The sequence below is a fragment of the Anopheles gambiae genome, chromosome 2, assembly GCF_943734735.2.
Source record: "Anopheles gambiae chromosome 2, idAnoGambNW_F1_1, whole genome shotgun sequence".
Classification (NCBI taxonomy): domain Eukaryota; kingdom Metazoa; phylum Arthropoda; class Insecta; order Diptera; family Culicidae; genus Anopheles; species Anopheles gambiae.
Window position 1 is genome coordinate 28,715,696 of NC_064601.1, and position 26,147 is coordinate 28,741,842.

Genomic DNA, 26,147 nt, shown 5'->3' on the forward strand with positions numbered 1-26,147 from the left:
CCATACAATAATGGCTGGGTCAAAATTCGCTCGACAATCAACCGTTAAGGCAGTGGATTTGCTGTCGATGCTTTCACCGTGTACAGTGGTGCGAATCGATGGTTGAGCGACGAAAACGCGATTACGGTTTGATTTGGATGTTTGGCGAACCAAATTTAAGGATGATATAGGAAATATCAATCAATGGCGCAACGTTAAAAACGTATCCATTCATTTCTTATCCCACAGGTTGGGCCTATCCGGCTATTAGAGGCTTATTTTAATTCATTTAGTAATCAGTAAATATTCATTTATCTATTCTATTAAACCGCGTTTATGATGTATTGCAACTTTTCAAAATTTACTGAAAGATTTCCAAAATGGGTAAGCCATGTCTTTTATACGCCTGTAAGTCATCTCATTGCATACTGACAGGCGCTTAGCAACACACAAGCCAATGATCGTTTTAGGCATCTTCAATACAGTTTGAGACATGTTTTATTGCAATTGATATATTCTCCACAGCAGCATACACATGTTTGTGGAAGTTTAAACAGACACAATAGTCTAGATTTAACAGTTATCTGTTATTCAACCCCCAGCGTGCTACGCGTGCTCTATTCAACGCTCACAGTGATGCGTGTGTGCGGGCTGAAACATTTTGCCCCGTTCTTAGAATCACTTTTCCTATTTCTAGAATGCTTCCGTCCATCTTCTAATTTGGCCGTTTCCCATTCTTGTCAAAGAACCGAGACACGATACCGGACGACGATGCTAGAAAGCTTTCGTTTATTTTATTTACGCTCCAAAGGGCTACTACCACTTCCTTTTAGTCCGTGCTTGAACCATTTCACCGACCGAAAGGCCGGCCCCGAACCCTTACCCTAGCAGTGCGCTCGTAATGGACTCCGAATGGGTAGACCGAAAACAAACAGCACAATAAATCTTACACGAAAGGTTACGATTTTTCAAGGCTTCTGGCTGCTGCCCATTCTACAAAACTGGAGCCTGGGTGATCATACGTTTCGGTAAACGTGTGTGTATGTGTGTGTGTATGTGTGTTTTTGAATGCTTTGTAAAACCATCTGACCTTCCAGGATACTCGCACTGGTGATCTTGGAAGTCGTCAATTAAATTCCCGTGCTCTCGCTCTCTCTCTCTCTCTCTCTCTCTCTCTCTCTCTCTCTCTCTCTCTCTCTCTCTCTCTCTCTCTCTCTCTCTCTCTCTCTCTCTCCGCCCACGAGTAGTCAGTCTGTTTCACTGAACTGAACCCCACTGTACGGTACATCAATTCGCATTTTTCAACTTCATTGCTTCCCAGGATCGCTATCTTCTCCCGTACGCTCGTGGCCTCGTGTTTCAAGTGGCTTGCCCTTGATGTGGGCGTTGATTTTTTTTTTTTTTTTTGCTTTCTCTTTTTTATGGAAACGCGCTCCATAAGATAGGCGAATTCCTTGACGCTTGGGGTTGCCGTACTTTACATTTTTCCATTCGCCCGCTCAAAGCAAGTGCTGCTCAATTGCTCTCCCGCGCCAGCGGGCACCCCACTATTCCCATAAACACAATAGTGGCCCACTAGAGTATCCTTACGGATGGTTACCGTTCGGTCACCGGTGGCCTCGTCATTGCTCACCCATGATGCAGTTTTATGCTGCCGTACTTCTATCTTCGGCTGGCTGTTGCTGCTGCTAGCCGCATCCTTCCCCAACCAGCCAGCATTCGAGCAAAGTTCAGCACACTTTGTCAGTTTTGATTATGTTTTATTATTTCCCCCCGGTGCACACAGCATGTAGTACCGCAAAGACGCAACTTTGCACTCGATGCTAAAGACTCCCTAACCTACCGTCTCACTAGCGAGCAAGAGCAGCTTCAGACGGCGTAAAAAGGAAAACGAAAACCATGTGTTTCAACTTTTACGCGAAGGTTAAGGCGATATGTAAGAATGGGGACGAAAAGTGGTAAGATTTTCGATAAATTCGAAGCCTAAAAGGGCTCAAAACTAAGAGAAGCACTTTTTTTTTGCAAACAGTTGGAAAAGTTTTTTTTACGTTTAAATTATTTTTTTACATTGTGGTTTATAAGCCACAATAACATACTTATATATGTACAATAAATGAACTATAAAAGCTAAAACATAAGTACAAAAGCAGTATAGTAAAGGTAATGTTTGAAAAGTTGGGTTCAATGGCACAATGTTATCGTTTTTTAAATTGGATTGGCCCAGATCCAAAATTGAGATTACAAAATTTATTTATTCAATTAAATCAATTTTATAACGTCAAAATATAGCTTCCCCATGACAATAGTGTTAGAGTGTGCCCATTCTGCTACCACAGAAAATATTTCTAAAAAGTCAAAACACAGAGTCCAATGTTCTTTAAGTGTTCCTCAAGCAACGTAAACATCTTCTTAGTGGCAGCGCTGTATTTCCTACGCGAAATTTCAGCCCGAACAGGTGGCGAGGCTTATTGAGTTTATCAACCAGGGATTCAATACTGGCTCAACGTTGGCACCGTTGTCTAGAAAGAGCGCACCGCCACGCACTTGTAGCGTACAGCGGTTGGACCGTGTTTCAAACGCCCCAAACACTACGCCGAATGCTTGGTTACAGCTCAACCCAAAACGGTTCGTAATACGCTATTGAAGAGGTATTCGGTAACGATATTTCGTCGCTCAAAGCCAGGGCGCGATGGAATCAATTTTGGTGACAGCATATTTGGCGTTCGTGCGGATGCAATCTTTCCGCACCTTCGGTCTGTCTGTCTGTCTTTCGCTCGCTCGCACGCTCACATTCTGTCCTTCCCTTTTTCTTTCCTGCCTCTGCCCGATGTCATCGTTGCCCGGGGGAGGATAAATAATGCTTGGTTGATGGAAAATTTGATACCCGTACCATGGTACGAAAAGCTCCCGCTTGCTTGCTTCTCGTGGAAGGGAACGATTTTTCAAGCACGAAAATGTATTCATCCATCCACTCCGTTGACGGTACTCCATATTTTCGACGGAAAACAACGCACTCCATCCGCGCTTTCCTATTTTACGGTGAAGAAAGAGTAAAAAATTAGTGCAGATGTTGGTAGGAAATTCTGTTTTTGTCCCGATGCAGACAGCTCGGGCTGGATGTGGAGTACGCAACAATACGGCCAACGCTTGGCAATCGAACCACACTGTTACAAATCAAGCTCGTACACGACACAGTTGGCACAAGTAATAACGCAATGTTAATCTGCAGTGCCGCGAGCTGCCGTGGCATATCAAAGCGTGCAATTGCAAAATGCGAAAACATGCACCACTAAATCAAAGCCGCAGATGGTGTTTAGTATATGTAACATTTCTGATCGATTAAATTGTACCCGTCGTGCAGCGATCCCTTCTCTTAAGGCTGATTGATATTTTATACAGCTAGTTTTTGGTGCAAAAGGCTGTATATTAACTCACAAATAAGTACGACTTATAACTTTCAAAATCCAATTAAGCAGTAGTCAATCTTTCATCCATCCTTCAGAAGCCATTTCATCAATCCTTCTGTAAATAAAACCTGCGCCCGATAGATGCTCTTGGGCAATAGGACAAGTTCAAAGCAAACAAATTCATTTGCCATTGCTCGCCCTTTGCACACTTTAACATTGGATGCAGAAATTTATTCCATCAGTTGCCAGCTCCACAGTAGCACGGCCAATAGAAAGCTGGCAATGCACTTTGCTGCACAACTTGCAGCCCACTGAACGATTTGCAATTTCACTTATGTTCATTTCCATGCCATTTCCAGACGGCACCATTGCCCCAGTTTAATCCAAATGGAGTCGTATTTTTTGCCACTCTTTCGGGCACTTTTGACCGGTTTACGTTGGACTGAGCGAATTTTCATTTCGTTTTTCAACAACTTTTTGCATTGACAGTTCCCATGAAATGGAGTCTTTAGTGGAAGTAATTGTTTTTTTTTCTTGTTGAGACACAATGCTGAAGAATTTTACGTCCTTAAGCTTATGTTAAAGTGTAACTTCCATCTTACCATGATTTTTACTAAATCCTTTCTGAATGAAAATAAAAACTGGATTTTTCTCACATTCTTGCTCTTTAGTCTTTCAAGCTGCTTTTCCTGCTGCTCTTAAGCTTAATTTAAGAAATATTTGTTCACCCAACACTAGCACGAACAATTGTTTCGTGAATATTTTAACAGGATTCTTGAAACCGGGTTTTTTTTAAACCTCCAAAAATCTCAAAACCTTAATAAAGCTACTCGACGCCCAAGCACACGCTCAGAACCTCGAGAGACAATCGTTAAGTTAAACCGAACCCAATCACACCGGAATCCATTAATTAGTCATGCTAACCAAATATTCATGACTGCTAACCGTCGACAGTGGCGCGATGCGAAACGAAACACACTCGCACCAATGCTGGGGTTTCGGGGCAGCGTTAAAGTGAAACGAGCACCGTGGGTCATTTTACAGCTTCACAGTCTGTGCGCGGTGGCAGCTCCGATTCGCCAAAGGGCTAACACCGTCAGGTACTGTCGGGCTAATCTTGGGCACCGATTCTACGACTTCTCCGAACGACTCTTCAAAACCATCAAAAGGTTGCGAGGCTTGAACAAATGATCCTCCGGATGGTTGCTCAAAGTGGACCATTAATTAGGCATGCTTTTTTTAAGTGTCTTTTACCACCTACCCTCCAAAACGGAAGCTACCATTTCAGGTGGTGATGGTGGTGGAATGATTCTAAATAGCGCTTCTGAAAAGCTCTTCAGGTGAGTGGGAGGGAATTTTAGGCGGTTTATTTAGAGCTTTCCAAAACAGTCGATTGATTGGCTGACAAATACAGTGCGGTGCAGATAATGATTTTTGTTTGATTGAATGAACTCAAGACGTGGTACTTGACCCGAATCATGAGACAGTTGAATGTTCAAGATGTGCCTTTTGACACAAGTCAGTCAAAGTTTTAAAGCTTGCGGGGAGTTTTACATCAACAATCATATTATTTTAATTGAAAGATAAAGATCACAATGCTTCCAAAACATATACACATAATTGGAAATACATTGAAACGATTTAGTAAATTAGTCATTGGATAATTTTAGACCTTATTTTCACCTCTAATCAACCTCGTGTTTAAATGGAGACGCCTAGCTGCTGATAGCTGCCGGCACTATGGAGACGCCTGGTTTCCTAAGGTTGTTTTCCCAAAATAAATCACAAACATTTACTCCATCTCCTCCATTTCGAAGCAAATGGCAGCCAATAATTTCTAAACTAAACGCCACTACGTACCATTTTGACCTTCAAACTCTCGCCTGACCACACATTTTCATTTGCCCAATCTACCCGTATCGATCGGTGGCCAGCTACTCCCACTCAATGTCACCAATAAACACACCATAGAGTGGGCAGGTTATCACCTCTTTCAAGGCAAATTGATTTCAATTATATGTCTATGGCAGCAGTGGTACGCTGTGTTGATGAAGCGAAAAAAAGCTAAATTATGCTTTTATGGCGACGGTGAATAAAAGTACCCCAGATTCTACCGCAAAGCTATAACCGCAAAGGGGAGCGCTCAATAGCGGGAAGTATACAATGTATATCGCATGATTAGTACCTCCACCTCAAACAGCCCAATGTAGCGAACCGATCAATGGAAAGCGTATGAATGAATAATTAATAGCGAGCAGAAATAGACACCGCAAGCCATTCAAAGTCGTGCTGTTTGTTACCTTTTATGTAACCACAAAAATCGCAACTACTCTACTGCCTACTGCCTTCAGCCCGAAACGAATCAAAGGACAGAAATAGGGAAGACAAAAAAAACACTACCACCAACACACTAACGAACAGCAGCCTGCTGAATTCGACGGATGCAGTCATGGCCTCTTACGAATGCATTTCCGTAGCGCATCAGTTGTAAAGCCTTTCGCACACACACACACACCCGCTGTGTCGACTTTTCTCCCCAACTGGCAGTAGCCGTCGTACCGATGGCAGTATCGATTTTCTCCCGCTAACAGTAGTGTTCAGCGAAGCATGTGGTGTGGTTCTGAATGGGTTTCGAACTGCGCTATAGATTTTGTTCTGGACACGACAAAACCAGCCAAACCAGACTGTTCCTACGACACGCCATGCAGCGAAACTTTTGCAACGGCCGTTCGCCGGCTCTTTGGTACACGAGAGCTTATGTGGGATAAATGGGGGGGGGGGGGGAGGGAAAAAAGTAAGCCACACACCAGAGCAGAGGATGTACGATTGGGTTAGCTTTTCTACTTTCTCGCAAGCGCCTCAGACCGGCCAGTTGGGTTGCCTTTTTCCGACACATTTATTTTGCTTGCTTGCAGTTTTATACTAGTTGTGTGTGTGTGTGTGCAAAGGGTACCCGCTCTGGCAAAAGTAGCTCCACCAGTGCAAAATTAGTTATTAATTTGTCCATTGCTTGTCTCTACCACAACTCTGCGGTTATTATTGGTTAAACTTTTGGGTTTAATCACGTTTTCAAACTGATGAAAGATATTCCATTAACACACTTCTGGGAAACTGATCAAAAAGCATTACGATGCTTTTGCACTGGCATTATTACTCAACGCCTACTTGATTTTCAATATTTTTTCGTCGTTGCTATGTTGGCTTGAGCTCGAATATGTAAACGAGGAAAAGCTATCATGATCTCAGCTGCTACAACACACCACTACAAACAAACAGTATTCATTCATATTATAGATTCTTCTTACCGAGTCACTTCCTTTAACCTTCTCGACATATTGCATAATCCACGATGCGAGGACCGTTCCCCGAAATGCTTTTACGGTTCATCAATTTCAATACACTTCCATGGAACTTCGCCGCTGCTTCACCAGACGTAGGCGGTTTTTTGTAAACATATAGGTGCGAACCAAAAGGTTTTAACAACCTGCGCAGCCTGCCATTGTCAAACTGGCCAGGCAGCACCGAACCCATGTACCATGAACCCGCCCCGGTGGTTTCAATGAGTATGGTACCGATCTGCCCAGTGGATAAAGCGTATCCAGCGTTCGCTCGAGGACCCCGCTGGCTGACTGCACTTCACGCGAACAGTGCCGTCGAGTGCATTAACAAGCTACGGTGCGCACTGACCTCAATAACCTCACGCGTCGGTGCTCCCGATGCAAGGCAGTAGTAGCCGCACACCACAACCCACTAGGCTGATGGGAAAAACAACAATTCTCTGTATGCAGCAGACAGCGGGGAGGCCGGTACTCGATTCTTCATCGAATTCTGATCCGAAAAGGACGATATTCTGCCACTACTGCCGCCGTTTCTGTTACAAGCACCCTTTACATAGGCTTCATCACCGCGGCGGGTCCTTCACGTGCATTCAAAACACTTGCCACAGCGCTTTTAGACGGTTCTCGAGTTGGACGGTGCGATTGTGGAGTGTCTACCGTCTCTGGTGTGTGAGTGTATTTGTGTGTGTGTAGCCAATCATCTGTCGGTGAACTAATTAGAAATTCTACGAAATACTACAGAACACGTGGGCGCCCTGGAGAAGGCGAAGGCCCCCTTCCTTTTGGGCCATTTTTAAGGGGCAAGGTAATGGGCTACGGTAGTGCAACGCTGTTGTTGTACAATCAATCGATCGATCCTTTTACACCAGACGATGCCGTTGAAGCGTGGCAAGTGTGTTATACATAGCTCGGCACAGCCATGTTGGCATGGAAAGTGATATAAATATATCACGTTTTGCTCGGAAAAAGGCAAATTGGATGCAATGACTAAAGGGGATGGAATTGTTTACTGTATCCGCGTTAAGTTATTTATTACGATAAACACCTCCGATTGAAGATTAAATGGCCGTGCGTTTATTCATACACAGTCTAGCCTTTTGTTTTTCGCCCAGCTGCCAGATGGAATGCTACGGCCAATTTAAACATGGTCAAAATTGGTGTTATCTCACATTGCTTATTCATCGGACGTTTATCAACCGGTTCCGACCGGTTGCCGGAATGCCAAACACGTTTCCCGAACGTTGCCTCCACGCTCAAAAAAAAAAGGCATGCTGTTTCATGCTGCTCAACTATTAAACATGCTACCATGATCAAAGGTCACACGGTTGCTCTGCCGAAAAAGGTCGGAAATGACTACCAACACACACACAAGCACAAACACTCAGACATCCAACCCAAAGCATACCGTCGATGCCCATCCGTTATCAGACAATTGATCGGAGGCCTTGCGTCGCCGGGAGCGGGGCCGGAAAAACACGGCCCAAACATACCCCGAATCCGACCATTGTGTGCCTCCCGTCCCAAGAGTCATCAAACTTTGCTTTTTTGATTTTACCGAAAACTTCGCCCCGGATAAAAACCGTCCCATAAAGTCTAATGAAAACAGACACCTCAGACCGCCGCCACCAGCGCCGTTTCGGGGTGGAAGTTGGAAGCACACTAAGGGAAAAGAAACTCATCGTACAATAAACAACACTCCCGAAATGCTCGTACACACGCAAACACACACACACACATACGCACGCTATCATGCTATCACCCCAAGGGACATTTAATGGGGGAATTTGTGGGGGTGGTGCCCGAGAAGACGTTGAAGGAAGTGTAGCGGAGAAGACGGGTGTATTATCTATCCCACCGTACGTTGAGTGCAGATTTAAAGCAAAGTAATGTAAAAGACAACACACAGCTTAAGACACCTACACGGGACTTACATCAGCTGCAGCATCCAGGGGGGGAGGGGTAGCGGTTAAGAGAGATTGCTGGTACTGGGAACAATATCAGCTTTCAGTAGGGTCGGAAGTTGTGCAATACTGTGCCTCTTGGGGTCTGCATGAAACTGTGGTAGAATTAAATGTTTGTTTATTTCCTGAAAAACTTTGTAATTAACGGGAAAGGTATCCTCACTCTTAATTAAAACATATTTAATTGCTACTTAAAACATTAACTTTAACCTTTTTTTACACTTCAGTTAAGTATGCAAACACACTTTACTCTGCACTTGCAATTTTTGAAGAATTTGGCAATCGAAGTTTGGGTTTTTGCTTCACGGATGGCTTGTGATTAGTTTTCCAATCGGATCGGTTCACAATCGGTACGCTATTATCACCACTACCACCACTACCAACGGCAGCAAGTGTACACGCTAGCCGTTACCGTTGGACGGACACACACATTCGGCTGCTACTATCGCGGATGACCTAATGCTGCCAGCGAATGGAATGCCCTGCCTGGGAGAACGAAGCTGGATCCACACGATTTCCTACTTCCCTAATATCCTGGATCCGTACACTACACACAGACACAGCCACCGCACGCGAGCCATCGGTATGCTGCATCTCATTCCATCCGCCACCCCGTCGCACGTGCTCCGTCTCACTTGACACAGTTACTGTAAAAGCGTGCGCACCTTTCACTCCGCGGCACTATATGGTATGGATTTTAGTAAAAGTGTGCCATCACCGGTAGAAACTGGAACAACAACACAACGTATATACACACACACATACCAATAATGCGACGCATACAGCTGCTCGCAAGCTCAGCAGGCTGCCCGCTGTTGCTGTTGCGGAAACCCGGATGCGGAGCCGTTGCGCACTTGCGCTTCAAAGCTGGCGAGGGACGGACCGACTGTTCCGTTCGGCACGCTCGCTGCACTGCAACTGGAGCAGGCTCGCGCTGTCTCGGGCTGTCGGGCCGAGCCCGAACCACCTTACCGATGCAAGGATCCGACTCCGGCTCGAGGTACCGAGCGGCTGGCTAGTTCATCCGTTCGGTGAACGTCCGGATGAACAGCCATGTGCGAGGATATTTGAAGGCTTTTATGCGGTGATTAAATAACAACTCGAACTCGGAAGCGCACCGTGGCTGGGCTGAGATATCAATTGAATGTTGGAGGCAAATGTTTTCACTGCATCTAGGTTAATGTCGTGGTGTGGTTTTTATTGGTTTTACCGAGAACATAAACTGTGTTAAACGCATAACGGCAATCCACCCAGCTTGTGTGGCCTTCTGTGTGGTTTAGTATCATCAGACTGTACAAAAACATTACCACTATTTGTTACAATATTTGGTTGCATTTGATGAATAATTTTAGACACATCAATGAGCCAATAGATCCTTTATTCCTCGTAAATAATGTACGTTAAAGATACAATGACATTCATTTCAACCCAAAATTGATTTAAATATAAAGCCAACGCTTGTTTGTACGAGTTTCTCGTTCATGTTTTATTTCATTTGATTGCCTTTTTACATTCCACAAAAATTCTACCCCCCCCCCCCCCCGTAAAGCTAGGAATTGCCTTCATCGTAGCTAAAGCCAACGAACATGCCCATGAACAAGGCTTTTATTGCTGGACCGTTTTTAGCAAACCCGAGCGCCGCATCATCGCCGGATTGTCCCGTTCGTCGTTAAGCACGTGTCATCAGTATCTTGATTTTCCAGTTCAGCTATGATGTTCCGCAAAGGGTCGCAAATTGTCCCGCTTCGATGGAGCAGCATCGATGGATGTTGTTTTCTCACTCGGTTTGCTACTCTCTTCTTCCAACACATACACGTTCTAGAGGTTCCGCTGTCTTCCTCTCTCCACCCTTTCCGAACATTGCGAGCCTGTGAAAGCGCCTCCGAAATTCCCAACAACCGAAGGCGCTACGAGCGCGCACTTGCGCACTCTGGCTGGTTTAGCGCGTTTGGGAAAGCAGCAACAAAACGACAACCAAAAACAAGGACGATTCCACGATAGACAGACGGTCTGTGGCAGCTGTGACCTCCGGGCGTTAGAAAGAAACCCCACCGAGGTGGCGGTGCGTAAACCCAAACTTCCCGTTCCCTGCGAGGTGCACCGACCTGTACACATTCGCGATCTCAGCCAGCCAGCTCGCCGAATGAATGCTGTTCGCCCGTTGAAAGTTCACCGTATCATCTATTGCTAGGGAGCGTGGCTCCGGAGCTCGATGCTGCCCTGGAAGCGAAACGTGCACAAACGATGGCACGCCAAATCAAAATGAACACGAGCGAGCGTTGTGCTAGTTGGCGCGACGTTTGCACTGGCACGATGTAAATGAAGCTGGATGAAACGTGATATCCCTCCCCCCCTCATGGCATTGGGTACCGTCGACGAGCTAGCCGAACGCCGGCAAGCTTTAAGGATGGGGCGCTGTGTCAAGAAGGGCCAGACCACAAACACATCTCAACTGCTCGCTGGCGGAAGCCAAAGGACAAAAGCACTCCCAAGGTCGTGGATGTCAGCGGTCAAGCTGAGACAGTTTAACTGTAACAACGTGGCGTCGATGGCCTTTCTCCGCGCACACACACAGACAAAAAGGGGCACGTGAGCCACGGTTCGAGGTCATCCGTACGGTGACGTCAGCTATAGATGGGGTGTTTCGGGGTGTATTTTTTATGATGTTGTAATCTCCTGGCTTAATGAACTCAGTTTTAATTTCAATTATAACTCAAATATCAAAAAAACAAACGACTGAGGATAATGCTTAACAAACCAAAGCGACAATTAACGATTGAATTTCATATACTTTGCTGCAGCTAATTAATATATTAATTTTATTTATAATTATTCAATTCCATGGTAAGTTTATGGTTGCAGCCTTTTATTACAAATATATTTCCCAAATATGTACCCACACTCTTCCTGTGTGACCAATCGCATGCATATATAATGATATTTAAACAAATCATTTCCAACAAATTGATGCTTTACTACAACTTTTCCAGCTCTCACGATGATTGAAGTCACTTACAAGGGGCAACATCAATGCATCTATTCAACCGATGCACCATCAATCAGTCAGAAAAGAACCAAATAAACACCAAAAATATAACTGAATGCATTGTTTGTCACTCAAACATGGCTAATGTCCTACCCCTCAAACGCTTGCGACTCTCGCGGTGCTGAGTTACTGTATGGCAATGATTGGTGGGATACGGACAGCATTGTAGAGTATAAACATTAGAAAATTAATTGTAATTTCAAGTGCTCATAAGCCTATGTATAAATACTCCAAATTACATAATTCAAAACTTCCCGGTGTAGGACTATTTTGTTTGAACTTAAACTAACCAGTTGTAAATTAAAGACAAAACAACCAGTTAAAAACAGTCCATTAATTGTTCAAGTAAAACAAAAAGCGTCAATTTTTAAATTTCTCTGGAAAAATAAATTAACTAAACATTTGCAACACTTTGGTAAATAAGATTACTTATGCTGAATTAAGAGTTTCCATGACTTTACAAACATCAAGCTCTCTATTATCTGTTTACAGTTGCTCAGCCCTGACGCTTCAATTTGCGTGAGTGCTTGAGTGAGCACCTTCATTTGAAGCGCAACATATGCAGAAATGTCAAACTAACCGATTCATAAACATAAATTTTACCTCGGAATTACAATGCTTTCACTAAAATAGAATTAAAACTGTTTCATTCCTCAATATATTAAAAAATAACACACACAATATGTTACTATTTTACTGATTTTATAAACATCTTGGAGTACAAACACTCAAGTACCCAAGCGAAGTGGTTTCTACCCATGGTACAGTCAATACCAGTGCGTGTGTTTGCCATGCCTGGCGCTCCGAGCATAGCGGCTTAGTCTGGAAGCCGGAGAGTGGCCAACCGAAGAGGCGGCCACCAGAGAGCCGGCCGCCCGATGTTTCGCATCGCGGGTGTGGAGCGATGTCTGGCTCCGCACTTCGCTCACAACACGTCATATCTCTCGAGCCGAACGGACGTGTTTCGCTCGCGCTCTGCTCAAAGGCTGTAAAATACCTGCTCCCACCTAATTCCATTACGAAGATCGTACACCGTCACCGGCCGTTCGCGCGTATTTTGTCAGCATCAAAACGCCAGTAAGGGCAGTGTGTAGTGTTGTGAATGTTTGCGCCGTTGCTTCGTAAGTGGCCGTGATTCGTGAAATTGTGTTGACCAAACGGTGCAACAAAGCGCTTGTCCGTGCGTGAACATCACTGTTTTTTGTAGTTGTGAAGAACCAAAGAAAACCCACCGTCTGTGCAGTTGAGGAGAAATGTGCAGTTGAAGCGGAAGGTTCCTACGGCCTGAAGAAGGAACTCCCGAGTGTATGTGATCGCTGCGTCGGCTGATTCGTCGTGAATGGGCGTACCCCGCGTTTGTGAATGTGTGGTGTGTCGTCGTGATCGTGCGTTTTTTTTTCTGTTCACTCGCGTGGTTAGCTTTGCACCCACCAGCTGCCTCGTAAAGGAAAGATCTCTCCCGTCAGTGGATTTCTTTGCCATAAAACGTTTAGAAAAGTAGAGCCGCACACTAGTGATAGGGGAGGAGAGTCGTCAGTAAAGGGCGTGTGTGTGTGTGTGCGTGTGTAAGTATATGTGCTCGAACGCACAACGATCGTCCCACCGAAACAGGGCAACACTTACGCTAACAGAAAAGATCAACTGTGTTCGCTGTGCAAGAAAATAATGTCGTGAAAGCTTCAACTGTGCGAGTCGGAAAAGTTCGTGTCAAAAGTGTTGCAAGTTGATTCGAAAGTACAACAAGCAAAAACGCAAATGTGCATGAGGGTGTGGCTGCGCCGGTGAAATGTCCTTTTAATTGATTATATCATGTGTGTGTGAGAGTTTGCGTACATGTGTTTGTGTGTAATAGAAGTGTAAGAGTGAGAGAAATAAAGGGCCCTTCCAAGCGTAAATCTTCCACCGACGCTAAGAAAGGAAGCCATCGCCATCGGCTGTGAACGAAAACCCAGTGCGCGGTAACTACCCATTCCCCAAATTCTTCTGCACCGCCATCCCCACCCATCATGACCGTCTCCAGCGTAAAGCACCCGAACGTGTTGCCTCAGCCGGCCGCCGCATCATCCGCCCGCGTTACGGCCGCCTACGACTACAACGGCACCGGCTCGAGCGGCGGTATCGGCGGCGGTATTGGCGCGTCCGGCGGCAGCCTCACGCACGGCGGTGTGGGCAGCGGTAGCCACAGATCGGGCGGCCTCGGCAGTGGCCGCATCAGTCCCCACTCACCCGCCAACACGTCCTCCGCCTTCGGCAGGATGCGGCCGTCGACCAAGCGCTGCCTGTTCGACATCCGGCCCGACCCGATCGAGACGAAGCGGGTGTGCGACGATCACGCCAAGGCGGAACGGCAGCGCACCATCAACCGGTACGGGTTCGATCCGTACTCGGGCCGCGGGCTTACCACCTCCTCGTCCTCCTCGTCCTCCGGCAGCAGCTCGGTGTCGTCCAATCGTCACCATCACCAGTGATGCTACAGCCGGTGGGCTGTTGCAGAGCAGGGCAGGGCTTACGAAGTGAGGAGTCGTGAAATTGCAAGACCGCCATCGAGAGCTCCCCGCCGTGAACCTCTGTGTCACTCTAGTTGTGAGTTTGTTTTTTAAGAACCTTGTAGGATGAGAAAGGGAGCAAAAAAAACAAGAAAGAAAAGACGCGCGCGCCACCAAAAGAGTGCAATACCGCCAAAACACCTGTGGGCTGTGTAAAAGCAAAAGTAGTAAAAAGCAGAGAAATGTGCAGCAAAGTAAACACACAAACTAGACAAAAAATTACAACAATTAACCGCAAAGCAAGCAAACAGTAACAAACAAACAAAAAAGCAAAAAAACAAACTGTGTCCGTTGAGCGAAGAGTTAGCGCAGAGAGAACATCGCATCGCATCAAATGCAGCGAAAAAAGGGCCTGCAGTGTGTAAAGTGTATCAACCAAGTGCGTATGTGCAACACACAAAAAAAAACAATATACCAATGGAGCCGGCCAGTTTTGTAGAATCAACCAGCATCAAACACACTGAAAGGTAAGATTCCTTATTCCGTTGCTTAAACAGGGGAAATTTCCATGGGAAGGTATGAGCGCCCGGACTTCGCGCCCGGTGGAATGCATTTTCGCGCCAAAAGTGCATATTCTCCCGCGCCTTTGCACCAGCTGGGCGGCAAAACTGTGCGACAACACCGAGCCTGCGTGTGTGTGTGTTTGTGCGGGTGAAGAAAAATATGGCAAAGCGAGAGAGAAAGAGAGAGAGAGAGAGCTTTCTTTCGTCAAGGTGTGTGCGTGCTTTTGCGCCACCACGCACAACACACCTGACCGAAAAGGATGCGCGCGCAAAACCGATCATATGTCATGTGAGCGGCTCTCTCGCTCTCTCGCCCATAGTTTGTTGTGCGTGTATGTGAGCACAAGTTTTCCCTCCCGAATTTTACGCATTTTGAATGCCCAATTTGTATGGCAAAATAGGATAAAAAATCATGCGAAATACTTTACACTGCTAGCTGGAGCATCACTTCATTCCATGAACTGACTTTTCAAGATAAATTTCATGAAACTGCCTTTCCAAGCGAGAAAGAGAGATGTAGGTCAGGCGCCTGCGCATACAAAACATAAGAAATTTGCGCCAAAAACGGAATGTGTGTGTGAGAGCGCTCACCAGCATGAGGTAAGGCCGGGAAGGACGGGCAAAAAACGGGAGAGGTTCAGAAAGGATGGTACAGACTGGTGACCTTCCCTCCTTTTGACCCACCACACCCCTCGGTACGGAAAGCACCGGCCCTTGGCCCGACCACCTGATCGTTCTGGAACTTCCAGGCGCAACCATCCAGAATCTCGATGCGCCCGATCTCACACGATCTCTCTCTCTCTCTATCGATTTTTCTCTCTTTTACCTGTCTAAAATGCGCGCACGCGCGCACACACATTCGCTTAGAACCAGCGGGAAAGAGATTTTGCGCGCCAACAAATTTTGGGACCGGGGTAAAGCCCGTCGGGACTTCTTGTCGGGTTTGCTTTCGCCTGTTCGGTCCGGCATAAAAGTGCATGCGTTCTTTCGGGTCCCATTTTCCCGCCCTCGTTTCCTCCACACACACACACACACATCCACTCGGACGAACATAAGCGCGCGCGCACGCGTGCGCAGCAGGGAACGGGATTTTTTGGCGCGAGTGCGCTTTTTATCAATCTTTCTCATCGGTTGTTCCTTTCTATACCCGTGCGCGCCCTTTTTGTTCTGCGCGACGGTGTAAGCGAAATTTGGGCGCGCAATTGTTCCCTGTATGCTCTGGGCCACATTTTCCCGCACTGCCAGTGCCTGGCAAGGTGTGGAGATGTTTTAAGAAATTGTTTTCCTTTTCTCAAATAATCTAAATTGATTGCGAAAAACATCTTTTCTATGAATGTTTCCATCTCTCCTGCTAAACAGCGTGCAACTGACGCAATCTGTTGCTCGCTCATTGTTGCCGCCCGATTCTATGCCCCAGTCGTTATCGTATCTTTCTCTGTGTGCCTACATTCGCCCACCGAAATTCGCAACACACCGAACAAGGTACGAAACCCAAATTGCCGTTTATTGCCGACTGCGCGCCAAAACACACCCTCCTACGCGACAGAGTCTCGGGATGGGTCTGCTCATATGCGGCGAGCGGGCGGGAACAGCCTCTTTATGCTGTGGCTGTTGGTGTTGGTGCACCCCGGTCCGGGCGCCCAACGTGCACGATCGATCGATAAGCGTGTGTGGTTGTGAAATGGGGTAGCTTGTCTTTTCCTGCAGCCACCATGTCTGCCCGTGCGCGCGCGCGCTCGCGAAGAAATGGCGCGAAAGGAGAGGTTACGTTCGTCTTCTAAGAAACGCACCAGCAGCTTCCGTGTTGATGAAACGCCCCGAGCCCCGCACCGAAATGTGTTTTCGCGCCAAAGCCCCCGCGCGCCGGTTAGATTGGTGGTCGGCGGTGGCAGCGACGATGGCTCGAACTAATAATCATCTTCGCACACAGACACTCGATGCCACTCGTACAGCAAAATAAACCATAACCGGGCGCAGTTTCGTGTGCGGTGCGTTGGGAAAGGGTGTACACACGAAGGCGTGTATTTACACAGATGGTACAATTCGGTCGTGAGAAGCTCTGCTGACCGGCGAGAAAAACAACAACACTAGCAGGTACAAACGGTATGAAAATTGTTACCTTTTTTGTCCCCTTTTCCCATCCCCCTTCACCCATACTGCAGTCTACAAAAAAACACACACACACACACACACTCTTTCGCTCTCGCTCTTATTCACTCTCTTTTTGCACGAAGATAAGAAAATGTCTTATTTTGCAATGGTTGTTTCTTATCGTTTTCTTTTATTTGTTGTTTTTTCTCTGTTTTGTTTTTCCAATTATAATGAAAGCAAAACAACACCACCAGCCGAAGTGGGGCGCGTGTTTGCATTTAAGGCTCGATATTTGTCAAGGTGAAGGTCGTACATCGATCTCGCGATGCGCGCTATTTTTTAGTACTATCAATTTGTGCGGTTTTCGGTAGAAGGAGACTGTTTCATTTAAATAATTCGCACTGAAGTTTTGGCAACCTTTAAATTTGTACACAATTGCCATACGCCATAACTCAAAATGCTAAAATAGAGACATACATATTCAAAAATCATGAATGACGCGTTTGCAACATGCAACATTTGATGTTTTTTGATTGCATTGGTAATTACTGTTCTCTGTTGGAGGGGAAACAAGCTCGAATCACACGCAAAACGGACAAGCAATCGGACCCACACCGACCACCAGCAACGGATGCAATCGCTTTGAATCACTAATTTGGGTGTGCGTGGGGCCAAAGGCGCAACTTCTTCCTCCGTGACCTTCTGCAAACGGCCAACAAACAACGCTGGTCGCTGGCGTGCTGGCCCGGTCATGGTGCAACTAATCCAAAAATAGCATTTTTTGAGCGCTTATTTCCACTGCTGCACATTTCCACCCCAGGGAAGAAGTTTGTGAGCGAGCGTGATCGTTGGAAACGAACGCTCATCGTTCCACCATTAAAACGGTGTGACCTCCCTCCCCTGCGGCTGGTCAATTTACACACCGGAAAGTGGCAGAAGGAGTAGCAGCGCGCCCCGGTTTGGCCTTTGTTTGAATGCACAGCACATCAGCCGTCAGCGTTCACAATACATTACTTAAAATGCATTTGCGATTAAATACGGTAGTAGTGCGCGGACCCCGGCCGCTGCCAATGCCGCCAATCGGGTGTGATGATTATTTTTTTACTGCACCCAAGTTGATGGCCACGGTGGTCGACTGCACCGTGCACCGATCGAAACGGTCGGCGATCGTTGCTGCCACTTGACGCAGCGCCATAAAATAAATAGAAATAAATTAACTGCTGGTGAACGGGTGGGGGGCCGTTAATTGTGCGGATGCACTTTCATTAAGATGCTTTTTTACCAAACTAAAAACAAAACAAAAAAGAAATCAATCAATTGAACACAAACACTCATCATCTAATGGTGAATACAAAAGAAGGGAAACACAGACCACCAGCACCACTGGTGATGTACTGCGATTTTGGAGTACGCGGGCGCGCGCGCACACAACAAGGAAACGATCATGCATTCTGCACTGCACCTTTCTTTGTATCGTCTTGCTTGGTGCGAAGTGAATGTACCTTACACAAAAAAAAATATCGCAAACACACACACACATGCACAGAAAAAACAACGGAATCCGCTGTGCAGAATGTGAAACGGAATGAAGTCATGAAATGACGCTTCGTCGGTGTACGCTTCACCCTCTCTATTTTTACGCAGCCAGCCAGTTGCAGCAGCAGTAAATAGTCGCGAGATGCAACAGCCCGTGTACTTTTGCTGCACACACCATTACCTTCCACCTTCTTGGTGCGAACGAAACGGTGTCTCTTTTTTTTCGAAGTGTTTTCCTCGAAGTGTGGGCCGTGTGTGAGCGCGGGTAAATTAAATTAAGCGCAAGCGCAGTAAAAAAGAACGGGTGGCGGTTTTGGCGATTGATGCGTTGGGTCGAATTTTGATCAATTAATGGCGCCATACACTGTGTGCCAAACGAAGGCAACGAAAGATTTGTTTTTTTTGCTGCTGTCCGTTTCTTATAATGAAACCTAGCGCCAATTATGGTTCCACAACTTTAACCATTTTCCTTCTCAAAGCTGTCAAAGTGTAGCGAATATTTATTGCATTATCCGCTGAAATAGCACCCGCTTGGCATTCAATTTTTAAATCCCTCTTGCAGACGACTAGCTCCGTGCTTGCTGCTAATAACTCAACAGGTCGTAAGCCGACGAAAGTGGCAATTCCATACGCTGAGGGCTTGCTAGCCCAGCCCAACACAACTGCTCAGCCGTAATAGATTTAGTCACTTAAAATCTCTCTACTTAAAAAAGCAAAATTAATGGTGGTGGAAAACGCTACTCCACTAATGAAGGCAGTAGCACCAGCAGCAGCAGCCATAACAAATCAAGTGCACAGTACCCGAACTCGACCGCGTAGGAGCATCGACGAAACGTGAGCAATTAGCAGCTACTGTAACGTGTTGTCCTATTCTTCCGTTTCCACCCGCTCCAGCTCATTATCCCAACCCACGTAGAATCTCATTTGTGCAACACTTTACACGCGACTGCACGCGAACCAAGAGGCGCCGTGTTTCGTGGCGGTACACCCTTTACGTCCGTACACACATGGACTTGGCTGCCCCACCACCGAGCTGAAATTTGGGATGCAGTTGCTTTCCGGGGGTGTGTGTTGTGCTTGTGTATTTTTTGAAGACATTACCGTCTTTTTTTAAAGTTCAGCAAAGCCAACCGACCGTAAAGGAACGCATTTGGTGCTGTGCGGCCTCCCTCTGAAGGGTCGTGCAAGCGTGTGAGCGTAACGAGAAACTTTTAAAGCAACGCTTGATGCTGCCTGCACTACACTGCCTCTCTTTAGCGGCAGTTTTCCCTCAGCGCATTAAAACAATAAAATATCTATTTATTATACGCATTGGCACAGAATGCGAGCAAGTGAAGACAAATCCGTTAATGGAGCGAAGCGTTCGGGTAACTGCACTCTTCGCTGCAGGTCCGTTGCCGGCGGGCCCAAATTAATGACCCAATCCGTTTGTTTGCTGCTTACTTCCCTGCGAGTGTGGCTGATTTTAGCTGATTGTAGAATTGCATTATGCATGCAAAATCTCATAATGCGACCGGCCACTTCCGGTTGTAACAAATTACGCTACAACCACAGCCTGAGCTTGGTTCCGGAGCTCTGGGTAGCTCGTTTTGTCTCTCTTGTTGTGAGAGACAATCCGTTGAATTTAAATTTCAGTGTCGTGTTTTTTTAGCATAGTTTTGGCATTTAAATAAACCGACTAGCTAGAATTATTCATTTGCCCTCCTTTCATTCAGTGCTTTCGACCACTGTTCCTCAATGGTGGTTTAGTTCAAACGCAAAGCTAAACGAGAATTCATTACACGAAGCATTGATCTTTGCTTGTCGTTGCTTTTACCCCGTGCTAGGGAATTCTAAAACTGGTTCCTAATTTTTTTTTAAAGATAGCTGGCTAAGCTACATCTAACAAAGAATTAAGCACACACTCACGCTTATCGCAAAAGGCCGGCCATTTTAATTGCACCAAAGCTTGAAAGCCTCACCATAAAACAAGATGCTGCTCGTCCTCGCACAAGCAGCTCGTAAAGGTAATCTTTACGCGTTCACCTTTAACACCTCCGCGCTGTTAGCAGAAAACATTTTTATGTGCCTCTCCTCCTCCATCTAAATGGCACCGATGTCGAAGCGTCCACTGGGCTGCATCCAAAAAGCGCGCGCGCGCGCGCGCCCGCTCGCGCTCTTGCGCACGCGTTCGCAAATATTTTTGGAGCGAAAATAGTAAGAAGAGAAACGCACCGCAGATTTCCTTTCCTGTCGATTACAACGTGCGTCTCGCTCCTCTCTAATGCTGTAGAAGGAAGATGTCTTCTACCCCTCGGACGCGCTGCAAACGTACACGCTCGCCACTTTTCCAACAAGCTTAGCGTATATTCATCTCCGCGTAGTGACGCTCTGTTTGACGGGGTAAGCGGGTGTCGCTAGCGCTTCTGTTTTGGGGTGCAAGATACCACTTCTTACACTCCTTTACTCACCCCTCTAACAGCGGTGGTGTACGGACGGACATGGTTCTGCTGTGGCCGTGTTCGTAAGCGCGGGAGAAGGTTTAAAAATCGCGAGAGCGAGCGCACGATCGTTCGTTCGCTGCCGACGTCTTAGATTGGCGCGAGATTTTAATGTGTGCGTTGGACAGTTTCTTCTGCCCGTGCATACGCGCGGCTCCGGTGATAACAGGGCCACCTTCACGTCCGCTAACTGGTGTGTGTTGTTTTTGTGTGTGTCTGCTGCCGCGTTGCCACTGGGAGGCGAGCGGATGAGGCGAGCGACGGGAGGCAAACACTTCCATCTTCTCCTCCGGCACGCCCCGAATCAATCCGCAACGAACGCAAACGTAAATAACAGAGACATACCCCAATCGGCAGTGGACGGGAGGCACTGTATTTTGGCGCGCAGAAAATGGCGCGCGATTTTGCGCAAACAAAGGTGGCGCCGTATAGCATGACGTGACGAAAAAAAAACCAGAATCTTTTAAATGACAAAGCGTTCGATTTGCATGCTTTATTATTTATTTTAAGAATTCCTTCGTGATAATTGAACTTCTCATCAAACACTGCATACTAATGGGTTTCTCTTTCCCGTCTTCTCTTGTTTCCTTCTCTCTCAGGTTCGCAATGATGGCGATGCAGCTCACCTTCCGGGGCGAAAAATGCCGCAGCCAAAAAGTAAACACTACCGAGCGCGACCGTAGCGACCCCATCACATCTTTCCTTCTGCACACGAATGACACGCGACCGGGCTCGCGCCACTTTTGCTGCGCCCTTCCGTCGGCTGTCCCCATGCGCTTTTGGCTGGCCTTGTTCGCGTGAAAGAAGCAGTAACTGAAACCGTTTCGCTTGCGACCATAAGTAAGGTCTGGTGCTGGAGCACGCAAACCACGCGTACAATGTTGCTTCTCCACGTTGCACGAGCTCATGGTTGGTGGATGGCATCCGTGTGTGTCACCCGGCAGCAGTTGGCGCACATCATAATTCAAGAAGGTACCTCGACACCGCCCAGCACGCTGTGTGATCTTCGAGGAATTTGGTCTGTACCAGAACCGGGACTTGGGAGGGACGAGACAACATAATTGATCGAACAGCACGCGAGAACATTATGGTGTTTGAACAGCGTTAGACAACACAACACAGAAACAACCATACAGCTGGTGGAATAGTATGAGATTAGCTCAAATCAAAACTCCCTTGCCGGGTAACGAGAAACAAGCTCCGGGCTAAGTACAGAGGTTGTTGCGATCCGTACGAAGCAAGCTCCTTGCCAGGCAGAGCACCAGAAAACAGAGCAGGAGAGCAGGAGTACTACAAACAAGCAAAAAAAAAATTAACACGATCTCATGTGATATTGTCTAAGCGATGTGAGTGTGTGTGTGTGTGTGTAGTAAGTGTGTGCACGCGTATTTTTTGTTCGTATTCCCGCGGTATAGAATAGTTTTAAGGTAGTGAAAACGGTGCAAACGATGTTTGCATTATTACCATTAAAAGCTAAAGCAAAGCCTTGTTTTCCAGTGTCCTTGAATCGTAACGATTTTCCCTAAATTTGACTTATTTTAAGATTGTTTGTAGTTTTTTTTTATTTTGCTTTCGTTTTTGCTACACACATCACCGCTTCAAATCTTTTCTTTAACGATCGCCCCTTCTTCTTTTTCTTGTATGTCTTGTATGTATGTTTGTAATAACTCAAGTTGACATGCAGCACAATTCGTTTCTCGTATATCAACGTATCCATTTAATGGTATCTTTAAATGGCACTATATGTTGTTTACGATTTTTGTTTAACTTCGATCGTTTTCTCTATTGCATAACACAAACCCTAATAAAGGGGCAACGTGTATGTCCAAGGAGATGATGGTTGATGACGCTAGGCGCGCTCTACATAGTTTTGTAAGCACTAGAACGTTAGTGATCGTGGCATAATGGTAATGGATGCGACTGCTCGAGGCAAAACTTGAGGAAAGATGCGTTAAACCATAGCGTAACAAGTCCAATTCTCCGCCTCGTGCGGACAGGCGTTTAATAATCGTTAAATTATATCGTTTATATTTTGTATCGTGTAGCTCGTTTGATTCATTATTGACTAATATTATTTTATTCTTTTTTTGTTTGTTGTATCGCTGCAATGTGAACGATCTGGCTGTTTTCGACTATCTGACTAGCATGATCGTGTGCAGTCAAAGGGCGCTAACAGTCCAGAGCGTGCAGAAAAATTGCGGTGAAGTGAAGGAAAATTTTTATCAAAGTTCCGATCTCAGTTTAATCATATTTTTTTATTGTAGCTCCTTTCTTCCCATTTGATTGAGTCCCGCTCTGTTCTCCCTCATTTCTCCCATTGTTATGTAAAGCTTAGTAGGGTAAACCCTTTTCTTTTCAGTACGTTTTTGCTTTCAACAAGCAGCACAACACACCTGATAGAAAGGAAAAATTTGCTTATGTTATGCTAAAAAAATACATTTTTCTCTTCCTTTCTCGTGATCTTGATGCATGTGTCTTCCTAATTAGGAAAGGAAATGCATACATTGTTGAGCAACACCATGCTAAAGTGTGTGCACAAATTGTGAGCGTGGCGTTCATGTATATAATAAGGATGAAGTTGAACAACAAAGAGAAACAAAGCTATATCAAACATCCTTTTACGCAACTTCCAGTAAAAACAGGTGCCTTACGAATCATTTTTTTTTTTTTTTTGCACGTAGAAAAGGAACGAGCAACAGCGAAACAATACGAAACAATAGAAACACTAGAATCGTCACCAGTGCGTGTCTGTCGTACCAAATGAATGTGATCGAGCGGTTTAATCATTAGTAGGGCAAGACGTTTTATTATGTTTGTTTTGTTTATATATGTTTGTTTGTTTTTTTTTTGTGTCACCCATTTTGAGATTAGTGAAATTGATCTATAAATTTGCCATACGAGAGAACAGACGTGAGGCGTGTGCGCAACGGCAATACATACAGGAACTAATATGCACCTCAAAACAACATTATGTCTATAAAGAAAACATTAATACACACTAAAAACCATCATCTTTAGACTGTAATAGAAAGTCCAGCCGTTGTTACTATGCTCCACTAGCCGCTAGGATTTGCAGGCAGAGGAGAGTACACTTAAGTTAATTTTTACAACAATTCCTAATTATGTCAACCACAAAACGATTTCGATTTGCACACACACACACAATCAATTCAGCCCGAGCGGTGAAATGTGTATAAACACCAAGATTCAATGGAAGAGTATCGTTAACAGCTGTTAAAGTATAAAACACTAAACAAACATTTTAAGTTGCATCGTGCAGTTGCGTCACACAGACACTCACAAAACATGCATTCAAAAGTGAAATCATTCGATGAAGGCGAGGAGAGCAGAATTAGTTAATTATTTATCCTTCAACCAAAATGTTATTACTGTTAGGATGTACTTCGTCGATAGAGGGTAAGCGCGATGAAAATGGTCCAATGTAGTGTAGAACTTATTGTAAGGGAGATTTTTTTTTGTAGTGAGTGTTTCTCTGTCGAAAGCAAAGTAGAAAACGTCCCTTCCCCTACCTTTTTCTGTGCTTACGGGAAAGGGAAAATAGATGATAGATAATGCATTCAAGACCATTTTCTGTTATAAAACAAAAGTAAAACGAGAGAAAAACAAAACTTACCCAACATGTATGAAAAAAAAGAAAAAAAAACTCTACAGCAAATGTGAAGAAATGGAAAACACACACAAAAAATACAGCAATAAAATGATCTTTGAAATGTGAATATTGAAAACAAGACTCCAGTGTTGCATTTAATTTTCTACACTTCTTTGGCGTACAGAACACAAACAGTAAGACATTCGAAAATTTGACCTATGCAAACGAAACTTAGCGTGGGGAAAAGAACAAAGGTCCTGGCATTCATGGCACAATGAAGAAGGTTATTTACCTATCTGGTGAAAGCACTCCTTAGCAAGCGGAAGGGTGATGACACACGCCGGGCAACTGCAAGTGTCATTGACATCGAGTGCCTGCCGGTCGAGAAAGTTAAGCATTATTCACATACAAACACACAGCGCCTAATCTATTCGAACCCTGCCCCAAGTAGAAAGAAGACAAGGCGTAACACGTTCTTTGTAATGTTGAGTGTTTTTGTGCTTTACTTCTCCACACGCACACGACAAAAAAAAAAGGTCGCACAAGTCAGCACGGTGAGTAGTAATCGAAACATAAACCGGTAAGTGGTAATCCAGTACACTCACGCATGCAGTGCGTGAGTTCACCCTACCTGGCGGTGAAATGGACCGTGTCCTCCATCTTGCTCCAACCAACCATTCTCGCAAGGTGTAACGCTGCTGATAACGCCCCCCACAGTACCGCCCCGACACACCTGCTGGGCATCTATCGGGTGCGCATGAGGAATAAAAAAAAATCCAAGCAAAATTAAATAAACACGCATGCGACCAACGCACACACACACACAGTGCTATGTGATAGACGAGATAGGGGAAAAGAAAACTATTACTCCACTCACTGTTGAAGGGAAAAGAAGCAGCAACATAGAGGTAATTTCGTCGCTTCCACAACGCAACACACGACACGCTATCTGGACAGTTATCTATTTTGTTTAATAATTGCGTGACAAGTTGTAGTGTTTGATCACGAACAGGGCAGGTTGGAACCGTTTGTGGGTTGGTTGTCGTCGAATTGGTTGGGAAGTTTGGGACGATCTGTAGTGGGGAACATCTGGACATGTATGATCGATCGTGTTTAGTTTGTTTAGTTAAAGTCGTGGCAGTGCGTGCGTGCGCTACTGGTATTTTTCCCCCAAATATTTATCATTCCAATGATCTAGATATACGATGAGTTACTGTTTTGTGCTGTTAAGTAGGTGCACAAACAGGAGAATCGTTTCCTGTAAGCATATGATCTTTCGTATCCTATCCCTAAGCCGACTGTCTTCAGCGACATGGTCTACAACATACTTCAAACACAAAACATGACAATCTTCATCGTAATACATATCTGTGTACAGTTGTGCAAGAACATCTTCAACACTATACTCCTTGGGACGCAAAAAAGGCCCTCCCTTTCCAAAAAAAAAACACAACAAAACGCTTCAGGGTCGCACATTTTTGGCGCCAAAAAATGCGCGAACCGTCCCCGTATCCAAATTTGGTCCTCGTCCTCGGTAACGTATGGCGAGATGTAAAGCGGAGCATTTGGAATCTACGCAACTACCAAAACCTTACTCCCGGTGGTGGTGGAAATAGTACTGGTGGTAGTGCTGGCGGTACTGACGATCGT

At 45.6% G+C, this 26,147-nt stretch overlaps 2 protein-coding genes across 7 annotated transcripts in view; one reads left to right on the plus strand and one right to left on the minus strand.

Annotated features, from left to right (window-relative positions):
* LOC1273080 (octopamine receptor beta-3R) overlaps window positions 1–9,622 on the minus strand; it is a 60,273-nt gene extending 50,651 nt beyond the window's left edge. Inside the window, exons 1-2 of one of the 6 annotated variants that reach the window (XM_061642047.1) lie at window positions 9,451–9,622; window positions 8,656–8,780 (exon numbers count right to left, since the gene is read on the minus strand). The gene's annotated coding sequence lies outside the window, so the exon portion shown is untranslated. Of the gene's footprint in view, window positions 1–8,644 lie in introns of all 6 variants that reach the window. The other 5 variants (XM_061642044.1, XM_061642048.1, XM_061642043.1 and 2 more) reach the window with 5 other exon arrangements.
* A 2,960-nt stretch (window positions 9,623–12,582) lies between these two features.
* LOC11175911 (uncharacterized) lies at window positions 12,583–24,638 on the plus strand. The gene is made up of 2 exons (XM_061643268.1): window positions 12,583–14,744; window positions 21,487–24,638. Exon 1 carries the CDS (start codon window positions 13,738–13,740, stop codon window positions 14,197–14,199), a length of 462 nt encoding a protein of 153 aa, XP_061499252.1. The 5' UTR covers window positions 12,583–13,737; the 3' UTR covers window positions 14,200–14,744; window positions 21,487–24,638.
* Window positions 24,639–26,147: the final 1,509 nt, after the last annotated feature.

Excerpts from the sequence above, each read along its gene's own strand:
- LOC11175911 (XM_061643268.1), top strand. The coding sequence starts at position 13,738 with ATGACCGTCTCCAGCGTAAAGCACCCGAACGTGTTGCCTCAGCCGGCC.